Genomic DNA, 20,704 nt, shown 5'->3' with positions numbered 1-20,704 from the left:
AGATATCAAGAGAAATAATTTACAGAATTAGCAATGTGCAAGTGCAAGCAAGGTGGGATTTTTGTTGTTTTCATTTTGGAGTTCAATTTCCCAGAGTCAGGCTACATTGTAAACATCTGAAGAATTAATCTCCTTTGAACCCTGATAATTCACAGCTGTGCTGAGTCACATAGGTTTGCTGCCCTCTAGCTCCTGAGCCAATCAGGGGCCAAGATGTTGTTATACATTCTTGGAGGTTTGCATTTTGCTTGGGGGGTTCTCTGATGAGAAGGACCTTTTGATTCCCTGGACAAGACTCTGAGTAGTCGTTTGTTAAGAGCCTGCTGACTACTCAGATGTTGGTGCTCTCTTGGTCTGGTGGTGTATGTGTGTGGTTGTATTACTTTGTTCAGACAGTTGGAGCCCTGTGTGTTGAATCTCCGTGCTAATTTCCCTGCTTGTATATTCTATACTCACTTGTTTCTACTTATCTAGAATTAAATTAAAGTAAGATTGTTGACCCCTTTGAAGTTGTCTTTCCCTTAGAAAAGCAGATCAAAAGACCTGTGCTAGCAGGCCATCCTGGTTGTTTTAGGATGCTTGCTAATACAGAAAGAAAGGGAAGTAACAATTGCATACATCATACTATATTAAAAAGCAAGAGTCATCCAAACCATTTGGTATTATTTAAGAGAGAGAGCAGGTCAACTAGGTAGTTCATTGCATAGAGGGCTGGGCCCTGAGTTAGGAACGTTCATCTTCCTGAGTGGTTAAATCTAGCCTACCACACTTAACAGCTGTATGACTTTGGACAGAGCATTTACTGCAGTTTGCCTCACTTTCATCAGCTGTAAAATGAGTTTGAGAAGGAAACAGCAAACTGGTATCTCCAATAAGAAAGCTCCAAATTGGAACAGAAGGATGTGAATATGACTGAAACAACTGGAGAATAACCACAGTGAAAACAACAACAAAGAGAGGAGTAGACAGTGGAGGATGAGTAATAATGGAATCCAGTAAACCAGTTTTTGGTGAACGTGAAAGCATAACTGCTTTGAAAAGTATTTGATAAAAACTGGGAAACTTAGAAAGTACTCTGGCGGAAATTAGGCTCACATCAACATCTTATTCTATACCTCATTTTTTTTTATACATTATATATTTAAAATGGATGTGACTAATATTAAGGATTATACCATGAAAAATTAGAAATGAAGCAGATAATATGCTTTTCTCAACAGAGGCAAGAGATGTGTCTCTGTGTCTCTGTTATTTTTTCTGTTTTAAGATATGTTGGTATTGATGTATTTTATTACATCACCATAGTTTCTCTATGTTCCTCTTCTTTCCTTCCCAGAGATCCATTCCATATAATAAAAAGTATTTTGAAATCTAAAAAGAGAAAAAGAGGGAAAAAAAATCACAATTGAAAAAGTACAAATGGGAGTGCAACGTGTGGCCCTTCCACTTCTTCCAAGGGGTGGCATTTGAGTGTCTTCTCATTACTTCTTTCAAGACATGCTTATGCTTTATAATTTTCCAACATTTTTTTTTTAGCCTTTCCTTTTACCTTGTTGTAGTTGTATGTAGTTTTCTTGGTTTTCTACATCATTCTGCATAAGTTCACATAAATCTTTCCATGCTTCTCTGTATCTATCACATATCATTTCTTACTGCTCAGTAATATTTCATTGCATTGATGCACCATAATTTGTTTAGCTGCTCCCCAGTTGATGGACATCTATATTATTTCCAATTCTTGGCTATAAAAAATACTTCTATGATATTTTAATGCATATCGGTTCTTTTTTCTTTTCAGTAGCTCCTTGAAGTATAAGCCAAGCAGTGGAATCCTGAGTCAAAATGTATGGGCATTTTTGTTGCTTGATTTGAATAATTCCAAATTGCTTTCCCAAATGGTTAACTGATTCAGAGTTCCATCAACAACTACTAGTGTGTCTGTCTTTGCTCACTCCTTCCAATGTTAGTTGTTTCTATCTTTTGTCATCTTTGTCAGTTTGTACAGGTAAAACCTCAGGGTTATTTTGATCAGTTTTCCTAATTATTATTAGTGCCTTTTTGTTAACAGTTAACAATTCTTCTTTGGAGATGTATGTTCCTATCCACTTAGCTATTGGTTCATGCTTCTCAATCCTAAAGACATATATGTGTGTATACACACACACCCCTCTAAATGCCTACTTATCTACATACACATATGTGTGTCTGTTAATCGTTTATGTATCTCAGATGCCACATCTTATCAAAGTGATCTATTTTATCTTTTTTTTAATTATATCTTTTGGTTAAGGAAGAAATGTATTCTAATTTCAGTTAGGAATAGAAGCAGATATAAAACAAAAGAACTTCATTTATGTGAAACTGAAATGCTTCAGCACAAAATAAAGTTTAAATGTATTTAAGATAAGGAGGAAAATGCTCATGGGGGAAAAAGCCCTTTGTATCATATTTTTTTGACAAGGATTAGATATCTAAGACTTCTGTGTGTGTGTAGGGATGTTTAGGTATATACACATATATAATACAAATGTATATATATTCAGATGCACATATAGAAAAACTTACATATATTCATGTACCTGGTTGCATACCTACACCAAAAGCTCTTCATCCACTAAATAAGTGGTCAAAGGATATGAACAGATTTCTCAAAAAAATTATCAAATATTAACAACTCTATGAGAGAATGATCCATATCACTGCTAAAATGAGAAATGCAAACTAGATAACCCTGAGGTTTCATCTCATACCTAGAAAATTGGCAAAAATAGCAAAAGATGAGAGTAAGCAATATTGGAAGGATTGTGGAACAATAACTACACTTTTTTATTGTTAGTGAAGCTGTGAATCAGCACAAACATTTTGGATAATAATTTGTAATTGAACAAATAATAAGGACTAAAATTTTTATGCCATTTGATATAGAGATTTCATTATAAGGCATATTCCCCAGGGAAGTTATATTTGTCTGTTTTTAAGAGGATTATGTAGTGCTTAAATAGTGTAATGACTTTTAATGTTGGCAGGTGACATTTTTTTTCAGCTTTCCACTTTATATGGAACAGTACTACTCTTGTGGCTTTTCTCTAATTGGTTTATTATCTGTGATTAATAAATTTACTTAGTGGTGGGGGAGAGTGATGTCTCTTTATCAAAGTTTCATAATTTGCTATATAAAATTTAATTTCTTTAACAAGTTTTTAATCTCAAATAACTGATGCATTCTTGAGCATATTGAAAATGTATTTTAATATTTTTTGTAGTTAAGACAAAAATATATTGTGCTTCTGTGTTTTGTGTACATATCTATGATTTCATCAATATGGATTTCCTGGTGAGGAACTTTGTCTATCTATGCATACCTTACTTGCATTTATATCATTAGGGAATTTTCTCAACATACCATGAGTTTAAAATACTTGCCCAAAGTATATTATTTTCACTTCTTTCAGACCATACTTACTTTCCCAGGTATGCAATATACTCCGAAATGTTTGCTCTGCACTTATTTTTTGTTCATTATCCCTCCTTTTCTCCATACTTAATTGGCTTTCTTTTCCATTGTCAGAAGTCAGAACTAGCCAAGGACACCAGGTGGACATTGCTTTTGTCCTTGTGTTGATATGCACAGCCAGTGGGTGGTGTTCCTTTGGTTTTTAGCACAGACGTATATGTTCAGCTTTGCTTTAGCTCATCTTGTGCTTGAGTGAAGAACGTGATGCCTTCAGAGTTCAAACTGATATTGATTGTTTTGTTGTTGACTTTCCTAATATCCACAGTCTTTGTGAGCTTTTGAAATTTCTCACCCTTTATTTTTCAAATGGGTCTCTTAAGGTACAAACTGTGGAATATGAAGTACTATTTATTGGTAGCAGTCCTCTTCCTAACCTAATATTGCATTCTTCACTCTTCCTTACCACTGAGAAGGGATCTGTAGGTGTCCTTGCAGCATTTCATCTTGGTGCCGATTAGCATTAATCACAACCTTCTGTGCCTAATGTTTTTAAGCCACAACTTCCAGTAGAAGATAACTCTTTTATTGATAGTGTTTTGCGAACACATGTGCAGATTCTTTTTAGTAGGCAGCAGCTGAGAAAAATTGTGTTCTGCATGGTGCTTTCCAGCTATCTCCTTATAAACTTATTTTGATTTAATATATTTTATTACTAAGTAAATCTATCAACCTATCTTTACAAAGGGACCATTTTCACTGCTATAAGTGATGCTCTATCTTTCATGCATATTTTCCTCTTTCCTGTGACTTGATAACATTTAAATGCTGTTGTGAGTCCATCTTGCTTTAACCCAAAGAAGTTTGGATTCACTTTTAGCCCATCCTAATCATCACCAAAATTAAGAGGATTTCCTCCCTTTAGTCACAGTAATAAACCTTAGTTTTTTGATTCTCTGAAGTAGAAATAACGCCTGGGATGCCTATAATACAAGATCATTGGCAGAGTTCATATTTTATCCTAGAAGCAATAGAAAGTGACTTGAGATTTTTGAGCAAGAGAATGAATTAGTAAGACCTTGAAATTTAGTTTATTTTTTCAATTTAAAAGGATTTATTTTGTTTTCCTTTCAACTATTTCCCCTTTCCCCATTGAAAAAAAGAAAAAAAGCCCTTCTTAACAAATGGGCATTATTAAGCAAAAGCAGTTCCCAAATTGTCATTGTCCAAATATATGTATCTCATTTTGAAGGAGGAAAACTTGTATTTATTTATTTTTGCTTTTTTTGCAATTAATTTTTTTTAAAATTTTCAACAATCACTTCCATAAATTTTAAATTTAAATTTTCTCCTTCCTCCCCACAATAGCATGTAGTCTTATATGGGTTCTATCCATACAGTCTTATTAAACACATTTTCACATTAGTCATGTTGCATAGAAGAATTAAAATGAATGGAAGAAACCATGTGAAAAAGCAGAACATAACACCAGAGAAGATAGTCTGCTTCATTCTGCGTTCCGATTCCATAATTCTTCCTCTGGATGTGGATGGCATTTTGCCTCAAGGGTCCTTTGGGAATGTTTTATGTCCTTGCATTGTTATGAAGGGCTTAAGTCTACCAGAAACAGTCCTCACACACTGTGGCTGTTACTGTGTATCATGTTCTCCTGGGTCTGCTCCTTTCACTCAGCATCAGTTCATGTAAGTCTTTCCAGGTTTTTCTGAAGTCTGCCTGTTCATTATTTCTCATAGCACAATAGTATTTCATTACATTCATACAGTACAACTAAAACAAGTATCTGTTACTGAGTGTATTGTTTTTCAGTTGTGTTCAACTCTTCATGACCCTATTGGGAATTTTCTTAGGAAAGATACTGGAATGGTTTGCCATTTCTTTCTCCAGCTCATTTTATTGATGAGGAAAACTGAGGCAAACAGGTGTAAGTGTCTTGCCTAGAGTCACAGAAGCTAATAAAAGTGTCTGAGATGAGTTTTGAACTCTGGCCTTCCTGATTCCAAGCCTGGATGCTCTATCCATAGATTGTTGCCCTTTTAAGTGCTTCGTACGTGCCAGATAGGCTAAGTACTGAGATATAAATATAGGCAAAAAGGAAGTCTGTCCCCCTTGAGGGACTTCACACCAAGGGGAGCTGAAAAGTGAGGTTGAGTGGAAGAGTCTGAAGTTTAGATGGTCAGGAGCAGGGCCAGAACAGGAAGAAAGGCAGGCTGACCTTGACTCTTAGCACCATTCTGTCAGAAGGTGGGTGGAATGTTTTGTCATTTGGGCCTTTTATGATCAAGATTTGTTACTGTATTGATCTGGTTTCTAAAGACTTTCAAAGTTATTTGTCTTTACAATTTTCTTTCTAATATATAAATTGTTCATTTTTAAAAATCTTTTTTATACAGTTCTTACAGGTTTCTCCAAAACTATCCCTTTCATCATTTCTTATGGTGAAGTAATTTTTTACTTTCATATACTACAATTTCCTCAGCCAGCCCTCTCATTGATGGGGCTGCCTTAGTTTCCAGTTCTTTCCCACCAGTGTCTCTGGTATTTTTTGTATATGTGGGTCTTTTCCTTTTGCTTTCATCTCTTTGTGTGGTGTAGGCCTCCTAGCGGTGTTGTTGGACAAAAGGCTATGTGTGCCCGATTTAGTGCATTTGGGGCAGAGTTCCAGATCACTTTTCCTGATGGCTCCACCAGCATTGCTCTCGTGTGCGTATTTTCCCATAGTCACATCAGTATTTGTTTTCCTTTTTTAATGTCTTTGTGTGAGGCGGAACTTCAGAGTTCCTTTAATTTGCACTTTATGTGATTATTGATTCTTTGAAGCATTTTTGTGCGTGTGTGTGCGCATGTTACTCTTGGTAGCTTTTTTTTTTTTTGACAACTTTCTCTTTGTACCCTTTGACCCTTTTTCAAAGACCCTAGCTACTGGAATAAAGATTTAGTGTTCCTCAAAAATATCTGGTGTAATGGGAAAGCAATCTGACAGAAAATAGCTTTAGACAAAAGCCTCATTTTGTGTGTGTGTGTGTGTGTGTGTGTGTGTGTGTGTGCGCGCGTGTGTGTGTGTATATACATAGATAGATAAGCTCCAAATAGATACATAATTTATTTAAAAAGGATATATCATAAATTCCAGGAGCAGAGAATTATTTTTAGCTCTGCAGATGGAGAAGAGTTCATGACCAAATAAGGGATGGGAGAAGATTACAGATCTTTTCTTTCATATTATTTTGGTGTCTATGTGAAGTATGTCTTGGAACGGTGAGAACTTAGAAGCATAGAGATTAATTAGGGTGCTATTTCAATTTTTCTGGTAAGAGCAGATCAGAAGGTAACTTAGGTGTTGACCATATAAGTGTAGAGAAAAGGAATTGGGATAAAAGATGTAGATCTAGCAATGATGGCAGCAACTTTTCATTTTTTGCTTGCTTTTATTTCCTGATATATCATCTATTCTTTACCCCTCCCAAACAATCTAGCCCTTGTAAGAAAGACTAGAAGAAAGAAACAAGACAATTCAATCAGACTCATTTACCAAAATGACCTCAAATGTGAAAAATTCTGGCATCAAATGTAACATTCTACAATGTGATAGTATACACCTCTACAAAGAAGCAGGGAGAGATGCCTTCTCATATTTCTTCTTGAGGGCTGAAGTTTGGTCATTGTAATTGTCTCTTAGTTGAAACTATTAATTGCTTCCTGGGGTAGGGAACTTGTGGCCTCAAGACCACATTTGGCCCTCTAGGTCCTCAAGTATGACCCTTTGACTGAATCCAAACTTCAGAGAATAAATTCCCTTAATAAAAGCATTTGTTCTGTAAAACTTGGTCTCGGTTAAAAGGCTGCACCCACAGGCAGAAAGGTAGTTAGTTGCTCTTATCTATTTCCCACCATTTATCAGCGCATGCTTCCTAAATGAGTTGTAGGTTTGCTAGTTTGTCTTAAAAATAATAAGATAAATCTCTTTCTTGGTTTTTCTGCTACCTTTCTGAGTGGTCCCTCTCAATCTCCTTGCTGGTTTATCATCTATAGCATTCTCCCTAAACGTTTGGATTCCCCCATATTCTGTCCTTGGACCTCTTCTTTTCTCCTGTATTGTCTTGGTGATATTAGCTCCCACGATTTTAACTATCCTCTCTGTGTAGATGACCTGTATGTCTATATTCCCAGTCCCAGCCTGAACTCACTCATCAGGAGCAGAAGTGCTGGAGTGGAATCATCCCAAGATGGGAGTGAATGCACTCACCTCTTTTGCAGTTAACTCTACCAACTTCTTCTATTACCTCTAGCTTCAAGTAGCACTACCGTTGGCATTTAAAAGTTCTTTACACCTGACTCCTTCCTATCTTCCTGGTCTTATGTTACTTCCTTTCCTTCTGTTTGTGTTTTAGCTCTGTTGGCTTACTTGTTCTTCCTCATACAACATGCTCTTGTTGTTTTTGCCTTTGCCCTGGCCGTACCTTGAATTTTGCATGTGATACTTAATGACTTCCTTCTCCATGAATCCTTGGTTTCCTTTAATATGTAGCTCACGATCCATCTTCTGTAGGGTGTCTGTCCTGTTTCCCTTGGAGCTGCCAGTTCCTTCTACTATAAAATTACATCTGTTTTGTACATCTGTGTATGTACATGTTGTCTGTCCCATTAAACTATAAAATCCTTGAGTACTGTGACTATAACTTGGAACTTGTCTTTGCATTCCTATTACTTGGCTTAGTGCGTAGCATGTGATAAATATTTAAGATATTTTGATGAAAAAAAGCATTCATTGTAAAGTCAAATGATTTTGAGGTTGGGCAGTTAGTCATTACTTCATATAAAATGAAGTTGTTGTTGGTGCAGTGATTAGAGTGCTGTGCCTGGAGTCAGTGAGACTTAAGTTCAAATTTGGCCTTAGATACTCACTAGCTGTGGGACCCTTGGATGTGGGGATGATGATAACATCTCCTCCCTAAGGTTGTTGTAAAGACCAAATGAGGTGATCGTTGTCAAGGGCTTAGCACGATGCCTGGTGTACTTTTGGTGTTCAGTCATTTTAGTTGTATCCAACTCTTTGTGACATTTGGGGTTTCTTGGCAAAGATTCTGGGGGTGATTTGCCATTTTTTAACCAGCTTATTTTACAGATGAGGAAAGTGAGATGAAGAGGGTTGTGACTTACCCAGGGGTCGCATGTCTAGTTAGAGTCTGAGGCTAGATTTGAACTCTGAGATGTCTGACTTCAGGCCCTGCACTCTATCTGCCTCCTACCTGCTCACCTGGCATATATTAAGCACTATATAAATGCTGGCTATTATTATCATCATCACAATTACATGCTTTCCATTATAGGTAAAGTAGACCATTATTCGTTTTTCATACATGTTATTCACCTCCTGTTTCTATGCTTTTGCATTATTCCTCTTCCAAATCTCCAGTGAACTTACCCTTTATCCTGGAAAATCCCAAGCTTCCCTCCATGCTCAGTGGATGACCTCCTACAAGAGTCCTTTCTGACTCCTCTCCCACAACCCTAGTTATTGACACTATCCCTCTTAAAATTGCTGCTCTTATCACCAGTAGCATATAAACGTATTGAGAGCAGGGATTATTTCATTTTTTGTATTTTTACCCCCAACATCTAGCATAACATCTTACATATCCTATCAACAGAATAAATTCCTGTTGATTTGAATTCTTTATTTTTGAACTGAGGAATTAAAAAAAAAAATCTCCTAAATTTATTTGGCATTGCTTTCATTAATGAGGACTTGTTTATTAGAAGTAATTGAAAAAACCCTCTAATTTGATTCTTTCATATTTTGAAGGATGTAAAGATTTCATTTTGTGCAGGAAAGGTGTTGTTAAATACTTTAAATCATTCCTACATTCACATAGGTCATCTTTTCTCAGTCCCATAATTTTTGCATTACATATGCTTCAAAATAGGGTAAAATTCAAGCTTGTTACTAGGTCTTACTACATAAAGACTTTTTCACAGTATGGATGGCCAAATTTTCAAATTGTTTCTTTCATTATGGGTTGATTTTTGTTATCAAATTCAGAGTGAACTTGTGGGATATATATATATAAAATTTATATTAATATATTAAACATGTGCATTTAATATTTAATATATTAGATAAGTATATTTAATATATTAAATGTATTAAAATATAAATATTAAATGTATATATTTAATTCCATTTCTAATTTTAAAGAGCAGCATGTGATTTTCCAGTCATCTTCCTAGGAAACTTTCTTGGGTGAAAACTAAATGTTTGAAAGTGTAAATCATTACCATGAGTTATGTAGTCACTAAATATTTATTGCTAGTGTGTTTGGGGATAGCTGAAAAATTAATTTTTTATTTTTGTTCTAGAAATGCTTTAGGGTTCTCCAGTATGATGAATCTTTTTTTTCTTGAAGTGTACCTGCCGGAAAGACATGGTGAAAATTTCAATGGATATTTTTGTGAAGAAATTTCAGCCAGACAGATACCATCTTTGGAAACAAGGCAAGGATATATACACCATTGATCATACACTCCCCACTCCAGAAACAACACCAGAAGTCAGATTGTGGATGCAGAGGAAAAAGATTAAAAAGCCATCAAGAAGGTAATTACTTTTCTCCCACCTACCTATTAAGTTTCAGTTTTTCTAATAAAATAGTTCATTTAACATTTCTTTCTCCTTGTATCTTCTCTTGTTTTTAAAAATTTATCCACCTTACATTTACTTAATATTTAAATGAAAATTTGAGTAAAAAATTCTGAATTTGTAAGACTTGTAATAAGAGAATATAATTGGAGGCACATTTTATGCTTGAAAATTAGATATTCTTATGAGTGGTTCATATAGCACAGAGAACATTATTCACACATTTCCTTAATTCTGCTCTAATCCATCTGTGTTTCCAGTATAGTAGTAGTCATCGCAATTCAATTCCGCCTAAAGATTTCTTCTTCCAGTAAAGATGGTAGCAGTTTTCTCATTAAAGTGTAGAAACAGGAACGAAAAAAAACCTTTGTGTACTCTTAAGTTTCATTAAAAAATTCCCTGTATTTTAGTTAAAAAAAGTCCTTTGGGCAGGTTCCTTTGCCACCAAAAGTATTAAAACTGTTTTAAAAACTTGATTGATTGAGGTACAAAATCCCACAAGACATTGCATTTCTTCCCTGAATTTGCATTTGTTCTGAACTGAACTGCTCTAAGATGATTTGGTGTTTTGTCCTCACTGATTAACCCTCTTGAATATCCACCTGCCTCTCTTTTGTTAACTCTTTAGTGGGTTATAAGTATCTCATTACCATTTACAACCGAAACTACCAAAGTCCTGACGTGGTATGCCCTGACCTGCAACAGTTGGCCTAATTGGCAGCTTTGTAATAGAACAGGCTCATTTTAGTGGGAGAAGGGCAGGGAGGATGAGCGTTTCTTAGGATTCTTGTGGCAGTGGTCATTTCCTACAGTGATATGTTTCTGAAAACCTTTAGGAATTAGAGACTTAACTGTTTGAGGTCATTAGTAACTAGAAAGGAATGTAAATAGGTTCTGTGCCTTTCAGAACTATAGCCTGAAAATAGATAATTAGGTTGAAGCTGTAAAATTCCTTGTATGTAGAGGATGGTCATAATCTCAAGGCCTGCCATTTGTGTGCCATTTGTGTGCATTTCGTCTTGGTGATTTCCCTTAAATTACCAAGACGAAAGGCACACAAATCCTTTAAGGGATTTCCTTAGAACTCAGCATACCTTAGAATCAGCAGGAAGGGATTAAATTTGGAGAGATTAAGGGTTCTACCTTCTCACTCCAGCAGAAAATGACAAAACTAAAGGCATTCCAAACTTTAATGAAATTAGGTCACATAAAATTGACGCCATTGTCAAGTTTGGTAGTTTGTAGGATTTTTTTTTTGTTGGTATTTTGAATGAGGGCATGCAATATGTGTGTGAATGGGGAATAAGTAATTTTGTAAAATGATGAAGAAAGCTTCGGACTTTTCAAAATGGAAAATGTGGGATGTGGGGAAACTGTGTTGCATGGACTTTCTTGCGCCTGAATCAGCTCTCTGGGGATGCACTTAAGAGGACTGTGCTTAGATACCTCTTCAAGAGTCTTTTACACATTTCCAGAATTGGTGATTTGGATAATTTTCCTTGTGACAGGTGGTTCTGTCTCTAAAAAGACTGAAAAGGGTTCTCTCTTTGACATTGCATGTTTTCTTTCTCCCTCCTTCCCTGAGCCTTCTCCTTCTATCTCTCCCTTCAAATGAGTGGTATTCAAGGGGCTTGTTCTGAGTTCTCACTCCTCAAGTATTTTCTCCTACTTTGGCAGAAATCACACAAGTCAAGTTATATGTGCTGACCTAAAGGAGTCTCTGGCATTGTGGAGGTTTTTTGGTTGTTGTTTTTTATGTTGTGTCTCTTTTCCAGAGCATAGTAGATTAATGTTCTTGACTTGGACATTTGCAAAATGAGACATACTGTATGTTTTCTTCTCCAAAGACTGTTAATTTCTTGAGGTTAGAGAATCTGTCGTGGCTGCCTTTTAGACTTCTTTAAGGCCCAGTTTTGTTGCTGCCTCTTTCGTATAGGCATTTAATAAAAATATTTTGATTTGGAATTTGCCTATACCTTTCTTCAAAGGACTATTTACTTACTAGCTGTGTGACCTTGGGCAAGTCACTTAACCCCAATTGCCTCATCCTGGGTCATCTCCAGTCATCCTCATGAATGTCTGGTCAGTGGATTCAGATGGCTCTGGAGGAGAAGTGAGGCTGGTGACCTGCACAGCCCTCCCTCACTCAAATCCAAGTCAAGTGCAAGTCATGTCATCATTTCTCTGATGGCATGGTCTTCTTCGGCAACGAAGGATGAATACACACACATTTTTCAATATTGTTTAATTAAAGTTCCTTGAGATTGCTTTAGATTTATAATTTGATAATTTGTTCCAAAGAATAGTAATTAAAAGGGAGTGAGTGATTTAATTAGTTGTTTGATCTATCACTTAATAAACTGCAAACTCTGTCAGCATAAAAGATGAAAAATTGTCACTTTTTTTCCTTTGCTACTTTAGGTAGTTGAAAGGGATATTTATATTGGTAGACATTTTATCTTATCCATGACAGCCATTCTGCTTTGACAGCAATATCTCTTATAACAGCCTCCAGCATACCAGATCTCGATCGAAAAAACTTAAAACTCCAGAGGATGAAAGAATATCAGCCATGGTAGTTGGTGCAGAAATTGTAGCCAGTGAAGCAGCTACAGATGACTTGAAGGTCAATGAAAAGCCAGCAGAAAAGAAGGAATTGGTAAACACCGGAATGCCTTCTGGGGAAGAAAATACGATGAAAATAATGCAGGTGGATCAGAATTTACTGGATAATATTAAAGTCTCAGGTGAGATAAAGACTGATTCTATTTCACTTACAAGTTGTAGGGTATTGATTATAGGATGCCATAAATCTCTGTATGATAGAATATCTAGTTAACTCCATTTTGAAGTTTAGGAGGAAGTGTGTAACCAAGCATGTGAAATGAAATCTAAGCATTAGGAGCATTAACCATCTTCATAAAGTAAAATTTTGAACAAAATGAGGAATGAAGCTTTATTACTTAACACTTGTTTCAATAATTTGATCCCAGATTTTATCTATTCCTTTAGTTGGCTAGAATTTGAAACGTAAACTACTTCAAAGGTCTGTGATTTCTCTGGCCTGTATGACAAATATAGATCTTAATCTTTTATTTTTCATGGATAATATTTTTCAGTTTCTGTAGCCAAAATGTGCCACTGCCTAGTGGCCAGCATTTTACTGATGAGTCTTAAAGGAGAAAGAAAATAATAAACTACGTAAAGACTCACTAAAGCAGATGTTCTCATCCACTTACATAAAACTGTTTGCTGTTGGTTGCTTCAATCCAACTTCTTAAAACAAACAAAGTTCTTTAATAGCTGGGAAGGTATTTGATCCCTGTCCTTCAACACGGCATGTTTTGAGTGAATCTTTAAAAAAGAATTTCTTAACTACCATGTTTTGTAATTCACTGAATTTTAGTCTGAACATAATGGAAGGGTATAGTCAAATGGCAAATTAAATTTCATAGATTTTTTTGTAAATGCACATTTTGAAAAAAGTCACTCTTCAGTAAAACTCAATATTTGGCCTTCTTCTCTTTTGTAATTATTTGCATGTGATAATTCCTCATCTTTACACAGAAGTTTAAAGTAAACAAATAGCTTTTTTCGTAAGTTACTCTGTGAGTTAGGTAGTGTAAGTATCTCTATTTCTTCAGATCAGAGAAATGCTGAGGTGTAGCAAGGTGATCATCACATAACTGGGTAAGTATTGGAGCTTGGTTTCCCATTTTAGGATAAATTGCTTAGGCTTTATCATTGTGATTTTTGAGTCACTTACCAGGGCATGGGACCTCCTTTTAACAAAATTTGCTTTTTAATAGACCCAAGCCTATTTTTGAGAATTTTAAACACTAATTAGGATAAATCTGAAAGTAGAAAACAATGGTTTAAACAAATATTGCGTCTTCTTCATTCTCCAGCAGCTAAATCTGGGTGCCATGAGCCACTGTGATCCAAATTATTGCCATGTCAGAGGAGGAAATTTTTGCTACTCTGCCAGAATTGATTGACTTTGTGGTCCTTATTATGCAAAATCATTTTGTACCTTGTCTTCTGATACATTGCATACAATTTGTTCATTCGTCTGAGATAGACTAACCTGGGACTGAGCATAGCAAGATCATACAATCATGAAATCTTACGCTGAGAGAAGAAAGGGAGGTCGTTTGGTCTAACTTTCTAATCTTACGGCTGAGGGTATGGGGCTTCGTTTCCTATAGTTGAATAACTTTGGGACTTAACTCGAGAGAGTGCATTATAGTAAGATGACAGAGCTAAGATCTGAACCCAGATCCTCTGACTCCAGATCTAGGATGTTCTACCAGTCTGTTACTCAATCTCAGGATGGTGTTACACACGTGTGTGTGTGTGTGTGTGTGTGTGTGTGTGTGTGTGTGTGTGTGTACACACGGACAAGGAAGGAGGGAGAAAGAGAAACCCCATAAACTACGTGAGAAGAAGAAATAAGTACCTGAGTGAAAAATATTGTTGCAGTTTTTCAGACCATTTGTAGGAAGTTCGTAGGCACAGGTGGTGACACTCTATGCCTTCATCCATCCTGTTCAGTCTTCATCTTCCAGGCTGAGCAGTTTTGATAGTTCTTTGGGTTACTGATTAGGAAAGGATGTCTGTGGATCTGAATGCCCTATTTAAGTATAAAATTATAAATGGTTACTGCGACAGCTTTGGGAATTCAGTATCTAGGAGAACGTTTTCTTGCTCTACTGTTTTCTGAGTATAACATTCTCAATTTTGCTTCCCCCTGTAACAAATACTAACAGTATATATAAATAGTAAAGATAATTGATGGCCACACTTCTAGTCTGCAGATCTGGACTATGTGACTTTGTGTCCTACTTAAACATGTACAATTTGGGGAAAAGAGAAAAGGACGTAGATCTCATAAAACAAAACCCCACAAAGTTAATACCACAAACTTAATGACATCATCACTGATTTTCAAGTTTCTCAGTGCCTTTAAGATAGCCTTTAAGTATTCTACCTGAGTTTTTTATTTACTAGCACATTTCATAACAGTAATAAATTTAACATTAAAAGCCCAGTGGCCCCCAGATAACTTACCATTCCTTTAATTGATCATTTGATAAAAAATGACTTGTTTCATCTTCCATCTAGTCTAGTGCAAGAATGCTTGCTGAAATAACCAGTGATGTTAATAAAGCTAAGAGCAATTATGAAGTTAATATTTAGTGGGTATAAAAATGCCATATGACAGTAACATGGTGCAACCTTAATTAAGAACCCATGTTTTCTTCATCTCCAGGAAGCAGTGGCTTAAGCACATCTTTCCACCCTGATTCTGTAAAGCAGGAAGTAAAACCTGAGGATGACAAAGTGGATCCCGCTGTTGCTGCATCTGATCCCATGGAATCTTCTGCCTCTATGCCTCCCTCTTTTGAATGTATAAAAGAAGACAGTTTAAAATCTGAGAGAGAATGTGAGCAGACTGTTTCACGACCAAAGTCACGTGCATCTGTCTCTTCTGAAGCTGAGAGCCTGGAAAAAGAAGAAAGTAGTAGCCTCTCCACTGAAGAAGATGACAGTGACCTTGAAAGCAGTGAAAGTGGCTTAGAACCAGGAGAAATCCCAGCTGTAACCAAAGGAGAAAGAAATGTCTTGAAAATTCCAAGTGTATGTGGAAATTTTCTGCTTTTACTGCATTTATAATCTAGTGAAACATTTCTGAAATGTTTGAAATATAACAAAATATATTTTTGCCAAATATATTTTTCAAATTTTGAAATAGATAGGATTTTCTATTTGTAGTATCACCAGCATATAATTATATTTCCATTGATTTATGGAAATTAATTGTTCTGAGTAGCAGTGATTTTGTTGTGCTCATAGTTAGAAACATTCTCTTATTTTGATAATTTTATTTTATAGCTGTTCCTTAATTTCACTTCTATTCAACCAATATTTATCAAGTGCCTACTGTATACTTTGTTAGGCACTGCCCTTTGAACACCTTCCACAAGGGCATAAGACTTCACATTTTCAGTTTAGGATCGTGCTTTTGCTGTCCTTTCCCGTGTGCAGTTCACTTTTGGTTTGACTCTAGCATAGCAAACCCTTGTAGGGGGCACTTGGTATTGCAGGTTTCCTCTTCCTTCATTCTTCCACCTTTTTGTCTTGCCAGCTAGAAATGATTTGTTTTGGGTGTTAGAGACACTCTTGACACCAATAAGGTATCAAAGAAAATTTATTGCAGCAGAGTTCAGAGGAATTGAACATGCTGGCCAAAAGCGGGCTCAACCTGTCCCCAGCTTAGGAAGCAAGAGCGCCAAATACAGAAGCAAGATGGGCTCCATGCTGTTAGTCCAAGACACATCCTCTCACCAGGAGGCAGATTGCTCTGTTGTCCATTGAGTCACCATCTTCTCTGCACGCCCATTATGGAACCTCCCAAACATAGGACCCACAGTCAGATAATGGAGGGATAATTTTATGTGGGATGTGTCTGCTTATATGTGTGAGGTTCATTAAGCAAGCGCAGTGGAGGAAAGCTTTCTAGGTCATTTTTCTTGGCTAGTTCCAGTGAGCTGTAGATTTGGTTCCTTATCAAAAACTTTGTAATTTCCTGAGGGCCACTGTCTGTCTCCCAGTTGGCTGAGTCCACCTTCAGTTTGCTGGCCTTCTTATTATCTGACTTATTCTCAATAACTTCTGTGGAAACTTAACTTTTGTTGTCTGCCACAAGGGGATTTCAAACTTGAAGACATTTTTGCGTTTACTTAGTCCAAAATCCTCACTTTTCAGAAGAGGAAACTGAGATCCAGAGAGGTGAAGGAACTTGTTCCAGGTTACACAGTAAGTGACAAAGTCAGAATTCAGACCTGTGTCTTTTTGATCATGTTGGCTCCTGACTGGCACTGGTAAGAAGCTCAGCCTCCCCATCCTGGGCAAGAATGATTCCCAAGAGTTGCTCCTCCTTTAATTAAATTTCTTTAGCCTGAAGGTCAGGTTTTTCTCTGAATTATAATAAACTTAGAATGAACATTAATATTTCCCCCCTAGTTTTCATGAAATCTAGCCTGGAGTTTCTAGGGCCTGTCAGCGAGAGATACTATTCCCTGATACGCCAGCTTTCAGTGGCACAGTGGCTTAGGGGCGTGTCTGCTCTCTTCTCTCTTTCTCAACTCCCTGTGATGTAGTCATTTAAGAATTGTCATTTTCTCCCCTTGCATCCCGTGATAAACAGGAATTAGGTCTCTGAAGCATCATTTCTGAAAGTTCCCCAACCTCTTTAGTGGGACATAAGGAGAATATTTTTTTTCTTTTTTATTATTATTATTTTGTTTGTTTTTAGTGTTCTACAATCACTTCCATGTATCTTAAATTCCCCCCCCCCCTTCCTCCCTACCTCCCTCCTCCCTCTGAGACAGCATACGGTTATATATAGACTCTACACATGTATTCCTATTAAACACATTTTCACCTTAGTCATGTTGCATAGAAGAATCAAAACGAATGGGAGAAATCATAAAACAAACCAAAACATAATACAAGAGAAAATGATCTGCTACGTTCTGTGATTCAGTTCCATAGTTCTTCCTCTGAATGTGGAAGGCATTTTGCCTTGAGAGACCATTGGAGATTATTTAAGTCCTTGCATTGCAATGAAGTACTTAGTCTACCAGAAAAATTCCTCACACATTGTGGTTGTTGCTGTGCACAGTGTTCTTCTGGTTCTGCTCCTTTCACTCAGCATCAGTTCATATAAGTCCTTCCAGGACTCCCTGAAGTCTTCCTGTTCATCATTTCTTATAGCACCGTAGTATTCCATTACATTCATATACCATAATTTATTCAGCCATTCCCCAGTTGATGGCCATTCCCTTGATTTCCAGTTTTTGGCCACCACAAAGAGAGCTGCTATAAATATTTCTGTACATGTGGGACCCTTTCCCATTTTTATGATCACTTGGGGATACAGTCCTAGAAGCTCTATTGCTAGATCAAAGGATATGCATATTTTGTAGCGCTTTGGGCATAGTTCCAAATTGCTCTCCAGAATGGTTGGATCAGCTCACAGCTCCACCAACAATGAATTAGTGTTCCAACTCTCCCACATCTTCTCCAACATTTATCATCTTCTTGTTTTGTCACATTAGCCAATCTGATAGGTGTGATGCAGTACCTCAGAGTTGTTTTGATTTGCATCATCAATAGTGATTTAGAGCATTTTTTCATATGACTATAGATAGCTTTAATTACTTCCTCTGAAAACTGCCTGTTGTATCCTTTGACCCTTTATCAATTGGGGAATGACTTGTATTCTTGTAAATTTGACTCAGTTCTCTATATATTTTAGAAATGAGGCCTTTATCAGAGAGACTAGTTGCAAAAATTCTTTCCCAGTTTTCTGCTTCCCTCCTAACCTTGGTTGCATTGGCTTTGGTTATGCAAAACCTTTTCAGTTTAATGTAATCAAAATTATCCATCTTGCACTTCATAATGATTTCTATCTCTTGTTTAGCCAAAAATTCTTCCCTTCTCCATAAATCTGATGAATACGCTATTCCTTGAGGAGCACTAACCATTTCTTTTCTTTTCTTTTTTCTTTGTTTTAGTCCAAAACCCTCATTTTATTTTATTGGTTTTCTTTCTTTTTTTAAAAATTAATTTATTTAACTTAACATTCATTTCCACAAAATTTTAGGTTCCAAATTTTCTCCCTATTTCTCCCCTCCCCCCACTCCAAAACCCCAAGCATTCTAATTGCCACTATCACCAATCTGCCCTCTCTTCTAACATCCCTCCCTTCCCTTATCCCCATCTTCTCTTTTGTCCTGTAAGGCCAGGTAACTTTCTATACCCCATTACCTGTATTTCTTATTTCTTAGTAGCAAGAACAATACTCAACAGTTGTTCCTAAAACTTTGAGTTCCAACTGCTCTTCATCCCTCCCTCCCCACCCATTCCCTTTGGGAAGGCAAGCAATTCAAATAGGCCATATCTGTGTAGTTTTGCAAATGACTTCCATGATAGTTGTGTTGTGTAAGACTAACTATATTTCCCTCCATCCTATCCTGCCCCCCATTGCTTCTATTCTCTCTTTTGATCCTATCCCTCCCCAAGAGTGTTGACTTCAGATTGCTCCTTCCTCCCACTGCCCTCCCTTCCATCATCCCCCCCACCCTGCTTATCCCCTTATCCCCCACTATCCTGTATTGTAAGATAGGTTTTCATACCTAAATGAATGTGCATTTTATTCCTTCCTTTAGTGGAATGTGATGAGAGTAAACTTCATGTTTTTCTCTCACCTGCCCTCTTTTTCCCTCCACTAAAAAGTCATTTGCTTTCCTCTTTTATGAGAGATAATCTGTCCCATTCCATTTCTCCCTTTCTCCTCCCAATATATTTCTCTCTCACCACTTAATTTAATTTTTTTAAGATATGATCCCATCCTGTTTCATTCACTCTATGCTCTCGGTCTGGGGGTGTGTATGACTTCTCTTTGCTGTTTACCTTTTCATGCTTCTCTTCATTCTTGTGTTTGAAAGTCAGGTTTTCTTTTCAGCTCTGGTCTTTTCATCCAGAATGCTTGAAAGTCCTCTATTTCATTGAAAGACCAATTTTCCCCCTGAAGTATTATACTCAGTTTTGCTGGGTAGGTGATTCTTGGTTTTAGTCCTAGTTCCTTTGATTTCTGGAATATCCTATTCCACGCCCTTCGATCCCTTAATGTAGAAGCTGCTAGATCTTGTGTTATCCTGATTGTATTTCCACAATACTTGAATTGTTTCTTTCTAGCTGCTTGCAATATTTTCTCCTTGATCTGGGAACTCTGGAATTTGGCCACAATGTTCCTAGGAGTTTCTCTTTTTGGATCTCTTTCAGGCGGTGATCAGTGGATTCGTCGAATACTTATTTTGCCCTCTGGTTCTAGAATCTCAGGGCAGTTTTCCTTGATAATTTCATGGAAGATGATGTCTAGGCTCTTTTTTTGATCCTGGCTTTCAGGTAGTCCTGTAATTTTTAAATTATCTCTCCTGGATATATTTTCCAGGTCAGTTGTTTTTCCAATGAGATACTTCATATTATCTTCCATTTTGTCATTCTTTTGGTTTTGTTTTGTGATTTCTTGGTTTCTCCTAAAGTCATTAGCCTCCATCTGTTCCATTCTAATTTTGAAAGAACTCTTTTCTTCAGTGAGCTTTTGAACCTCCTTTTCCATTTGGCTAATTCTGCTTTTGAAAGCATTCTTCTCCTCATTGGCTTTTTGACCCTCTTTTGCCAATTGAGTTAGCCTATTTTTCAAGGTGTTATTTTCTTCAGCATTTTTTTGGGTCTCCTTTAGCAGGGTGTTGACCTGCTTTTCTTGCATGTCTCTCATTTCTCTTCCCAGTTTTTCCTCCACTTCTCTAACTTGATTTTCAAAATCCTTTTTGAGCTCTTCCATGGCCTGAGCCCATTGAATATTTATTTTGGATGTTTGGGATACAGAAGCCTTGACTTTTATGTCTTTCTCTTATGGTAAGCATTGTTCTTCCTCATCAGAAAGGATGGGAGGAGATATCTGTTCACCAAGAAAGTAACCTTCTGTGGTCTTATTTTTTTCCCCCTTTTCTGGGCATTTTCCC

At 36.7% G+C, this 20,704-nt stretch overlaps 1 protein-coding gene across 19 annotated transcripts in view; it reads left to right on the top strand.

Annotated features, from left to right (window-relative positions):
- KDM4C (lysine demethylase 4C) overlaps positions 1-20,704 on the top strand; it is a 544,029-nt gene that overhangs the window by 277,965 nt on the left and 245,360 nt on the right. For all 19 annotated transcript variants that reach the window (XM_072596853.1, XM_072596740.1, XM_072596750.1 and 16 more), the window contains 3 exons: positions 9,877-10,067; positions 12,618-12,856; positions 15,382-15,749. In XM_072596853.1, the coding sequence (XP_072452954.1) occupies positions 9,877-10,067; positions 12,618-12,856; positions 15,382-15,749 (798 nt within the window). The remainder of the gene's footprint in view (positions 1-9,876; positions 10,068-12,617; positions 12,857-15,381; positions 15,750-20,704) is intronic.

Source organism: Notamacropus eugenii, chromosome 1, assembly GCF_028372415.1.
Source record: "Notamacropus eugenii isolate mMacEug1 chromosome 1, mMacEug1.pri_v2, whole genome shotgun sequence".
NCBI classification, from domain to species: Eukaryota; Metazoa; Chordata; class Mammalia; order Diprotodontia; family Macropodidae; genus Notamacropus; species Notamacropus eugenii.
The sequence above is the reverse complement of the archived record's forward strand: the minus strand, read 5'-3'. Positions and strand labels throughout refer to the sequence as shown.